Genomic DNA, 11,461 nt, shown 5'->3' with positions numbered 1-11,461 from the left:
GCAACAACACCAAGTTTCAAGATTCAAAGCCATCGCAGTCTGTTCATTAGAATGAAGAACTATCAGCGAATGCATAATTGATTGTGGTGTTTCACACCGGGAAAAAATTGCGAACCAAATAAGTAACCTCCACGCTCAAGATCAGCTGACACAAATCAGGCAAAATATGTCCTCGCTCACATTATACATAGTTATATGCATATAGCACAATAGTTATGTAAACTCAAGACTTAGCCAAAATACTTTGACAAGACTATTTGATCATACAACACCCCTACACCAAAGAAAGCACAAAAAGCAATCACAAAGGCGACCCTTCTGTCTCTTTGTTCAGTGGTGAGAGCAGAGACCAGAGGCGCTTGAGCCGAACCACAAGGCCGATCAATAGTATTTCCACACAACTTTGGGTTGCCTTGAAAGCTTGAATTTGTGAATGTACTGAACTGGCCTCCTATTGGAATTGGCCCTTCTAAATCATTGTTAGAAACATTGATTGTAGAGAGGAAGTGAAGGTTGTTCAGGTCTGATGGGATTGCACCTGTGAGAAGGTTGTTGGACAAATCTAGCACTTGCAGATTTTCCAGACTGCAGAGCTGCGCCGGAATTTCTCCAGACAAGCTGTTAGAGCTGAGATTGAGTATACTGAGCGATTTCAACTGACCAATCTCTTTAGGGATTGCTCCAGTGAAGTTGTTATAGCCAAGATTCAGCATATTTGGGAAACCACTGATTGACCTGTACTCAAACGATGTACCTCTGTAAACAATCAGCAGAAATATACTTTGATCCAAATGGATCGCCGTGTTTTCTGTTGTTAGCATTGGCATCTCCATTAACGCTGTCGGTATTTCCCCTGCAAGTTTGTTGTATGATAAGTCTAGATGGAAAAGTGACTTTAAGCTCTTTATCCAGGCAGGTATTGGTCCACTGAGTTGATTATTTTGCAAAAACAGCACATTTCAGATTCATGAGCTTCGATAGCCAAAGTGGTATCTTGCCTGATAATGAGCACCTGGCTAGGGAGAGAATCCTAAGGTTCTGGAATCCTTCAATTGTTTCATCTTCTGGCATGGCTTCACCCTTGTAGTTACTATTAGTAAGTAGGATGCTGAGGTTCTTGCAATCCTTGAGGACATGGAGCGTGTTTGTGATGTTTGTAAAGTTGTTGAAAGCAAGTGATAGGAAAACAAGAGACCTGAGATTGACTATTCTTGGTGAAATCTGCCCGTGCAGTTTGTTGTCAGCCAGCCGCAGCGCACTCAAACTGCCACACGAGAAGATGCTTGGAATTGTGCCGGTGAAGCCGTTGAACAGAAGATCCAGCGTCTTCAGGTTGACCAGCGCAGAGAATTCGATCCTGGTAAGCTCTCCGCTGAAATAGTTGTTCTTGAGGTCAACAGTCATGAGATTCGTGCAGTTGCTCAAGGCTGGTGGCGGCAGCTCCCCAGACAAGTTGTTATGGTCCAGACGAAGCACCTCGAGCCTCTTGAGCTCACCTATGGAGTCTGGGATCTTTCCATCTAGCCAATTGCCTCCGAGGTCAAGATGGGCCAGATTTCTGAGGTTGGCTATATTTGCAGCACCAAGCTTTCCATACAAGCCATTGTTGGGAAGAGAGAGGTGCTCCAACGAGGAAGCGTTGAAGAGTTCATCCGGGAGAGCCCCACTGAATCTGTTGTGCCCAGCCCTGAGTACTCTGAGTGCAGAGCAGTTGCCTAGACCAGCTGGGAATCTAGGATGCGTCCGCTGAACTGGCTGTAGCAGAGGTCAAGCACGGCGAAGGACGACGATGAGCTGATGCAGAAGGAAGAAGGCATCCTTCCATGGAAGCTGTTGTTGCTGGCATTGAGCACGACCAGATCATCCATGGCCTGCCATGTGGCTGACGGGAACTCCCCTGTAAATTGGTTGCTGGAGATGTTCAGTACCTGCAACGGCCAGTCTGAATTTGATGATGGCAGTTCGCGCAGCTCTCCCTCAAGGCGGTTGAAGCTGACATCAATGGCGACTAAGCCACTGGGAGAGGACGACTTCAGGAGTCGCTCCAGTGGCAGCTCGCCGGAGAGCGAGTTGTGGGAGAGGTTGAGGCGGCGCAGGCCGGTGAGGTCACCGAGGGCTGGCGAGATGGGCCCCTGGAGTCCTCTCCCGGGCAAGGAGACCTCGGTCTCGGTGACCACTGACCACCCCTGTCGCCTCCACCGCAGGTGATGCCTTCCCACGAGCAGCAGTCGGCCGCCGTGCCATTATTATTCCGCCATGACGATGTGGCAAGGCCGCCGTCCCATGAGAGTCCGGAGATGAAGCGGAGGAGGGAGCTCTTCTCCTGGTCACTGCATGGCCTGGCACAAGAAGCCATGGAGAGCAGCAGCAATACGATGAGCGCGAGGGCGGAGCTGGGCAGTGGCATGGCTGACTGTGACTGAGCTGCTGCCTGCTGCTGCACGTTTTTCTCTTGATGAGGCTTTTTCCGTCATGAGGGTGCTGTAAAATGTGGTAGTACCCTGTAGTGTATGCAATACACGATGCAGGGTATGGAGAGCCTAAGGCCTTCTTTAGATTTTTTTTTTAGATTTTGACACTGTAACATTTTCGTTTGTATTTGACAAACATTGTCAAATTATGAACTAACTAGGTTTAAAAGATTCGTCTCGCAATTTACAGGTAAACTGTACAATTAATATTTTTTATTTATATTTAATGCTCATATATGTCGCAAGATTCGATGTGATAGAGAATCTTATAAACTTTTAGATTTTTTAGTGCATCTAAACAAAAAACAGGCCTCTATCACAACAGCACGTGAAATGAAATGATATGTTCACACGAAATGGTGAGCCCCGATAGCTAGGAATATAGGTCAGATTTGTGTGTAAATTCCCTTCACTTTGGTGACGTAGAGAAGTGGAAATCGCTCCGTTTCTCGAATACCAGAGTTGTGTGTATTAAATTCTCTTCATCGTTCCTAAGGCCAGTTAGATTTCAGCGGGTTTCATGCACATTAAATAGAGTGTTACATCAGTAGAAATAGAGCTTTTGCATGTATCGAGGAGGAGAGAGAAGGGAAACGTTTCATGAGAATGAAACGAGCGTTATTTCCAAAATGTTCCGCATCAAACCCTCACTAAAAACTTTTAGTTCGCTTCATCTCGTGAGCTTGAGAGAGACACCGGTGGAATCCAAAAAAAAGCTAAATTAACCCATAAAACTGTGTCAATAAAACTATGCACTGAGAGAGACTTATTTTATATTAAGTTGAGACTGGCCTAATCCTAAATCATAAGTCATGACATAGACGGAGACACCTATCAAGGGATACACAAATGTCAAAAATGAATAGCCAGCTCTCACAAGTTAACTACGTCGTACTCCAAACTCAACCATCCATGTACACACCTGGTTTATTAAGCCTGAAGAAAAGCAATGTTGATAGTGATTTTTGACCCAAGAGTTCCATTGATGGCCGTGGTAGAAGGAGGCGGCTTCTCAATGGCATACCAAATAGATTGTGAAGCACGCCACAGAGAGCGCTGAGCTGAGGTGTTGACACCTCTCATGTTCCAGTTCAGAATGTGGTAAGTTTGTTTTGACATGGTACTTTGATAGCTTCCAGAAAAGCTGGTTTAGCACGTGACTGCCTTCTCTTTGATTGCAACACTATACACAGCTGGTGAAATACAGTGGCAGGAAATTAACATACCAGGTCAAGAAGACAGCATCGCCCACTTTTGTCCTTGTTCACCAACTGCAGTCATCATCGCCATCACTGCAGGAAATATACAGTTTGATCGCAGTCTCCCCTCAATCAGCATCTTTTTCCTGAATCAATTGACAGTGAATAAAGATCATCAGTGGCAAACCTTTTATAAAATTCAAAACAGATGTACATGACTTTTTTTCGAATACGTCGGGCATATATTAATAGAGAAGAAGATGTAAATAACTTGTTTGTGCATCAAGTAATAGTTCAGCCATCCAGTTCAAAACCTACACAAATAACAGAACATAACATGAAAAAAGACATCGAATCCAGCAGAAGTGGTAGGTACACCCACAAATTATTCTAACATCATTTTATTTTACTGTTTCTATACAAGAATGAAAGAAAAGGGCTATTTCAACATGATTCTCACCAAGCTCTGTGCTTACTTGCACTCAGAAAAATGTACATGGTCTCAGGGTAACAGTGCACCTCTGTCAACCAGCACCTTATATCTCAAAGAGTATGGAGATGCCAATGCTAAGAACAGACCTTACTGCAACCCATTCAGTCTTTGAGCTACCGGTGAGGCTGTTCGCTGGTCTAAAAAATCATGACTGAAAATATTGTTCGTTGATTTATTGTGAGAGAAAAAATACTGTTAGCTGACAGAAAAAGTATATAAGACAATAATCAATATTTTCCCAAAAACGCTGGATCTGAGTCAAATAACTTCACTGGTGCGATTCCCCAGGAGATTGGTCAGTTGAAATTGCTTACTAAACTCAATTTCAGCTTCAACAGCTTATCAGGAGAGATTTCGAAGCAGCTTGGTAACCTGAATAACCATCTCACAGGTGCAATCCCATTGGCAGTGAATAACCTTCACTTCCTCTCTAAATTCAATGTTTCTCATAATGACCTGGAAGGGCCTATTCCATGTGTAGGGCAGCTAAGTACATTTCCAAGTTCTAGCTTCGATGGGAATCCAAAGTTGTGTGGAATTATGGTTACTAAACTTTGTGGCTTGGCTGAAGCACCTCCGGTCTTTTTGTGTAGGGGCGCTATATGATCAGATAGTCTTGTCACGGTATTTTGGCTAGTCTCTGTTTACATGTGGGTTTATGATAAATTTTGTGCTAGTTGGCTCCTACTCAGGTTACAAGATTTCTATACCTGTGCACCATAAGTAATTCCTTTTTATGTGCATATGAAACTTGTGAACCTGAGGCAATTTATGGATCTGAACTGAAGCAGTAAAAACTTGTCAAGAAAATATGTCAATGAGGTCAATCAATTCTGTTTGACTGTTTCTATACAAGAACACCACGCTATTAAACATGATACACTTTGAAGTACGCGTTAAACAAAGATAGCGCAAGCAAAAACATTGACTTCAAGCTTGGCAACATCTATAGAGATATAGTTGTGAAGCATATTTAGCTCCTGGTTATGTCAAGTTACTGATAAACACTATGGCAAAATTAGTGAGGAAACAGATCACAAGGATGAATAACCCTCCCCAAGATCAACACTCTGATGGTGAAGATGGAAGAAATCCTGAGTGCAACCAAATGCAAACCGGAGGGAGTTAGCTACTTTTGGAGTCTCAGTTATTTTGATGGCTGCCCTTCTGGTACATGTACCAGTTCTTTTGGTTATGTAGTTAGTCTCTACTTCATGGACTTTGTGATTGTGGATCACAAGCACTGACTTATCTTTCTTTTCAATCGTGTTGTCATTACTATCTGGTATACTAGGTGAATTCCCCGCGCGTTGCTGCAGAATTTTCTTAAAAATAAATTATTATATACATAGTATTACTATATGGTATTTAGTCTATTATGTATGTACACATATGAGTTTCACTTGCATGTATTTTATTTTATTAGATCTAGTAAAAATTGCTAAGCTAATAAAACAAAAATTAATATTTGGTTACATTATAGAGGAATTAATTGGTGATGAAACAAATAGTGTATGTACATGACTTGTATGTGAATATATTAAAGATTTAAAGTATTTCACATGATATAGATGACATGGTTATTTTTTATAATTAATATGGAATAACATGGACTTAGTGGAGAATGATGTGGACATCTTGCATGAAAAATAAAATATTTAGTGGGTCACTTAGTGGGGAATGATGTGGATACCTTGCATGAAGAGAGAATTCATCTAGTGGGTTTTAGGTTTATAAGAGTTATAGATAATGGATGTAAATTAATTTTGAGTCATGAGAATTAATGGAAATGGGGATAGCCATTTCAAAGCAAAGTCAACACATTTTCCATATAGTAATGATGTGATTTGAGAATATTTATATTAGGGCCTTGTTTAGTTCATCTCAAAAGCCAAAAACTTTTCAAGATTTTTCATCACATCGAATCTTGCAGCACATGCATAGAGCACTAAATATAGACGAAAATAAAAACTAATTATACAGTTTATCTATAAATCGTGAGATGAATTTTTTAAGCCTAATTACTTCATGATTGGACAATGTTTGTCAAATAAAAACAAAAGTGCTACAGTCTCGAAAATAAAAAAAAAATCGGAACTAAACATGGCCTATGGTGTGATCCGTTTGGGGAAACTGAAAAGGCATGCAACTAGGTAAGCCAATATAAATTAAAGCAGTCAAAACGAAGCAGTTTAATTGTTTAGATTCTTTGTAGTGGAACCTATCCACCTAGATTTAGTCTCTAATTTACCACAGCTGACATTGTCAGCTAGTATTATTTTTTTATATAGTTGACATGCTCAACAAAAAAGACTAACGCATCAAGTCAAAGAAGATCTCATCACTGCATATATATTCATAACACAATTGTGCATTTGTATATGTACAAACTAGCACAAAAGGTCTTTCCACACCTCCTTTACTTTGTGCATTTGTCAACGAGTTGCAACAGCCAACAGCACGTGCACACATTTGCACGTTCACACGAAATAGTGAACCCAGGTTATAAAGTGAGGAATAGAGACCAGTCTTTCTGCCAAAATCTCCTCACATGCCGTGGAAAATCTTCGTGAGATCTTTGCATCGTCACTCTTGGATGGACCATGGCGATGGACAGTGGACTGACCCTGCTATAAAGATTTATAGAGAAAACAGATGCATGCATGGCGCATGTCGAGGAAAACGCAAATGTCAGATGTGAGCTAGCATTGACTTGAGATACCTTTCACATATTAACTAATATAATACTCTGATCACTACAAGTGTCAACATCTCTGTGCAAATACACCTGGTTTATTAAGCCAGAAGAAGAAAAGCACAGTTGGTGATGAATTTTGGGCCAACAGTTTCATTGGTTCCAGTTCAGACTATGGCAAGTTTCTTTTGGCCTGAAACTCTTCGATGGTTTTTGCAACAGACTGCAGTAGACAAGAAAAGGCTGATTCACACGCGATCAACCTGACAGCTCACCCATTGTAACCCTACAGCTAGTGAAACTAACACAGTGGGAGGAAATCAGCTTACCAGTTGAAGAAGAAAACATCGTTAGTTTGCCACCTTTGTCCTGGTTCGCCAATTGCAGTGACCACAGAATTTTGTTGAGTCTTGAAAAGCCTGGAAAATAAAGACCTTCACCTGGAAATAAAGGTATTTTAATGTGCCACAAGTCTAGCATCCAAGTGCTAATCTCACCCCTAACAATAATCACTATTAATTTAATCAATTGACAATGAATATAGGTCGTCAGTGGCAACCTTTCAAATAATTTAGTAGGTGTGGAGTGCAGATTTTTTGTGCAGGCATCCAAAAAAGACACTCGATCATTATTAAAAATCCTTTATTAAATTGAAACGATTGCATAGTGTGTTAAATAACAATTTAGCCCAACATCACTAGTTCACTACTATATTTATAGAATATCACATGAATTCAGTAAAGAGTACAGACCTTGTTCTTTCTATAAAAAAGAGTACAGACCTTGTCTAATCAACAACATAATGGCCCCATTTCCAGTCCAACAGACATAAACTGGAAAGATATTCTAACATCATTTTTTTTCTATATAAAAAAGACAAAATAAAAAGGTAATCTTAACAAGACACACATAGAGCAACATCATGGTTGACCAACCGAATATGCTCGATATAAACGATGAAACATCTAGTAGATTAGATTAGATTAATGCACAAAATGCAAAGCAGGCAGCTCAAGTGAATCGTCGATGTGAAACTCCAGAGCAGAATTTATCAGTAATTCTATTAGCTAAACTGTGTTGTGGTAAGCAAACTAATTGCATAACAAAACCACACATTTTGTTTGGGGTCACCAACAGCACGTCTCCCCCAGCCAGCCCCTTACATCTCAAAAGCAGTGATGTGACAGTTAATCAAGGAGCATCCTGTGCCGTTCTAGATCAAACACTACTGATCTGACAGTGGTCACTATCCAGGGGCCAAATTAAGTACCTGAATTAGTATATATGACTTCTAGTATACTCCAAGTGCAGAGATTGGTCATTTGACTTCTCATAGTTCTTATTTTCCTACCTGCTCCTTAGTTCTTACTTATCATCACACCTCCAAGGTAGCCACCATTTGGAAACAGGGTCTTGCAAATACATTTGCTACTCAGATCAAAACTCACCAGAAAAGAAACATGCAGAGAGAACACCATTCTTCATGCAAAAGCAAGGTCAGTAGGCTGGCCAAATCTTTCTTTGGTATTGTGCTGCTACTCACCATGGCCTATCCTGCCACCTCATGCAATGAGCAGGAGAAGAGCTCCCTACTCCAGTTCCTTACTGAACTATCACATGAAGATGGTGTTGCCATGTCCTGGCGGGATGGCACAGACTGCTGCAAGTGGGAAGGCATCACCTGCAATGAAAGTGGAGCAGTTATTGAGGTCTCTCTGGCATCTAGAAGCCTTGAAGGCAGCATCTCGTCATCCCTTAGCAAGCTCACCGACTTGTTGCGGCTCAATCTGTCACACAACTCACTGTCTGGTAACCTGCCATCAGGACTAATGTCATCTGGCAACATAACTGTTCTTGATGTGAGTTTCAACCGTCTCAGTGGCACCCTGAAAGAGCCTCTTCTGTCAATCACCGAGCATCCATTGCAAGTACTCAACATCTCAAGCAACATGTTTACAGGAGAATTCCCATCCACAATTTGGGAGAAAACAAGAAATCTTATTGCCATCAATGCAAGCAACAATAGTTTTCAAGGATGTATACCATCTTCTTTCTGCATCAGCTCATCATCCTTTTCAGTGCTTGACCTTTCCTTCAACCAATTCAGTGGCAGCATTCCAGCTGGTTTAGGTAAATGCTCTGAACTTAGAATAGTCAAGGCTGGCCACAACCGCCTCAGTGGATCCCTCTCAGAAGAGTTCTTCAACGCTACATCATTAGAGCACCTCTCTTTCCCAAACAATGGTTTGCATGGATTACTTAATGGTGCACACATAATGAAGCTTAGAAATCTGGCTAACCTTGATCTTGGAGGTAATATGCTAAATGGCAAGATTCCGGAGTCCATAGGCCAGCTCAAGAGGCTGTTGGAGCTCCATTTGAACAACAATAACATGTCCGGGGAGTTGCCATCAGCTCTAAGCAATTGCACAAATATCATAATGATTGACCTCAAGAGCAACAACTTTAGTGGAAAGCTTCAGAAAATCAACTTCTTCAACCTGCCCAATCTACAAGCATTAGATCTTCTGTACAACAACTTCACTGGCACAATTCCAGAAAGCATATACTCATGCAGCAACCTAATTGCATTGCGGCTATCCAGCAACAACTTACATGGGCAGCTCTCACCGAGAATAAGAAATTTGAAATCTCTTGTTTTCCTGTCACTTGGTGCCAACAATTTTACAAATATTACTAATACACTTCATATCCTGAAGGACTGTAGGAATCTCACCACCCTACTTATCGGGACCAGCTTCAAGGGTGAGGCCATGCCACAAGATGAAATAATTGATGGTTTTCAGAATCTTCGGGTTCTTTCCATAACTGATTGCTCGTTGTCAGGGAATATACCTCTCTGGCTATCAAAGCTCAAGAATTTGGAGATGCTATTTTTGAACAGGAATCAGCTCAGTGGGTCAATACCAGCCTGGATCAAAAACTTAAATTCACTTTTTCACCTGGACCTATCACGTAATAACCTTACAGGGGAGTTACCAACAGCTTTGACAGAGATGCCAATGCTAAGAACAGAAACGGCTACAGCCCATATGGATTTGAGGGCATCTGAGTTTGAGCTTCCTCTTTATTTAGATCATTCATTTCAATACCGGATAGCCAGTACTTTCAAAAAAACACTGGATCTTGGTCGGAATAACTTAACAGGTGTCATACCGCAGGAGATTGTTCAGTTGAAATCGCTTGAGAAGCTCAATTTCAGCTTCAACAGCTTGTCAGGAGAGATTCCACAGCAGCTCAGCAAGCTTACAAATCTGCAAGTGCTAGACTTGTCTAGCAACCATTTAACAGGTGCAATCCCATCAGCACTGAGCAACCTGCACTTCCTCTCTGAATTCAATGTTTCTCATAATGACCTGGAAGGGCCTATCCCGAGTGGAGGCCAGCTTAGTACATTTCCAAGTTCTAGCTTTGATGGGAACCCAAAGTTATGCGGGATTATAGTTGCTAAACTCTGTGGCTCGGTTGAAGCACCTACAGTATCTGTTCACTCCCCAAAAAAAATGAACAAAATGGTCGCCTTTTTTATTGCTTTTGGGCCTTTCTTTGTTGTAGGGGTGCTGTATGATCAAATAGTTTTGTCAAGGTATTTTGGTTAGTCTCTGTTTACATGTGAGATTATGTTGATCTTTGATCTTAGTGCTAATGGTTTCCTACTAAAGCTCAGTGATATTTTTAATGAACGGGCATGAGATTGTGTTCTTTTCTATATTAAAGTAAACGGCAGGAGAGCCGCCCATTATATTAAGAAAAAGGGGGGGAAGGCCCAACCTGGCCACAACAGCACTGCTCGGGGAGCCTCGCCTTCGTTTTGTTTCAAAAAAAAACACACACACACACACAAGAAAAAAGGAGCCTCACCTGAGCAACAAAAAGGAACACAGCACCTCGAAAAACTATAGTATACAGACGATGAGATCATGAATTTTGAAGGAGAACTGCAAGATGTTTTGCTCCCGCCACTGTCAAAATCCTTGCTTCAGGTCTAATTTTGTTTAGGACCTGTTGATTGGTGAGATTGTGTTCTATACTAGTTATGAACCGTATTTAACTCCATTTTCATGTCCAAAAAAAAGGAAACTGGAGGGGATTTATGGCTCAGGAGTCAGATGCAAATGAAAAGGCACGTAACCATGCATGCTAATCTGGATTGAAGCAGTCTAAATTTGTAAGAAAATAAGAGACTACCAGCCCCGTTAGATTTCTGTGTAGCTATAACTTCACCGATTTTGTTGCTGTACAATTAAAACATGACACATTTTTCATGTATAAACAAATAATTAGACAAGATGAAAGCAAAGCAGTGCCAGCAACCCAAATCCCTGTGACACAAGTCCGGTAATACCAAACAGACGCTAGGTCATTTCCAAAACTTCGAGCAACAAAGGCGTGGCTACGCGCCTCCGATTTTTCCCCCCTCCAAAACAAGGTTTCTGCAGATTGTACCTTGGAACCGCGCCTCATTGTGGCTAGTCCGCCCATGACTCCGGGGAACTCCCGCCAGCGCCGCAGCGCGTGCGCCCCTACGGCGGCCGAGCTGGTGGAGCCGTTGCGACGGTCGGGTCGCCGCCGCGGCGTATCG

General features: G+C 41.7%; 1 protein-coding gene, 1 long non-coding RNA gene and 1 pseudogene across 4 annotated transcripts; 1 reads left to right on the top strand and 2 right to left on the bottom strand.

Annotated features, from left to right (window-relative positions):
* On the bottom strand, positions 108 to 2,462 carry LOC8076078 (annotated as a pseudogene).
* LOC110434879 lies at positions 6,480 to 11,461 on the bottom strand. 3 transcript variants are annotated; one of them, XR_002452397.1, is made up of 4 exons: positions 11,326 to 11,461; positions 7,188 to 7,298; positions 6,952 to 7,081; positions 6,480 to 6,793 (listed from the first exon to the last, which is right to left on the bottom strand). It is a non-coding gene; the product is annotated as an uncharacterized LOC110434879 (long non-coding RNA). The 3 variants fall into 3 exon arrangements; XR_002452396.1 differs by adding an exon at positions 7,641 to 7,691 and having other exon boundaries at positions 6,485 to 7,081; positions 11,326 to 11,455; XR_002452395.1 differs by having other exon boundaries at positions 6,485 to 7,081.
* Positions 7,698 to 10,525, top strand: LOC8076077 (receptor-like protein 2). The gene has a single exon (XM_002453283.2). It carries the CDS (start codon positions 8,319 to 8,321, stop codon positions 10,476 to 10,478), a length of 2,160 nt encoding a protein of 719 aa, XP_002453328.2. The 5' UTR covers positions 7,698 to 8,318; the 3' UTR covers positions 10,479 to 10,525.

The sequence above is a fragment of the Sorghum bicolor genome, chromosome 4 (assembly GCF_000003195.3).
Source record: "Sorghum bicolor cultivar BTx623 chromosome 4, Sorghum_bicolor_NCBIv3, whole genome shotgun sequence".
In the NCBI taxonomy this organism is placed as follows: domain Eukaryota; kingdom Viridiplantae; phylum Streptophyta; class Magnoliopsida; order Poales; family Poaceae; genus Sorghum; species Sorghum bicolor.
Note: the sequence above shows the minus strand (reverse complement) of the source record. Positions and strands in the feature narration are given on the sequence as shown.

Bases quoted from the DNA above. Each gene is read 5' to 3' on its own strand.
- LOC8076077 (XM_002453283.2), top strand. From the start codon at position 8,319: ATGCAGAGAGAACACCATTCTTCATGCAAAAGCAAGGTCAGTAGGCTG.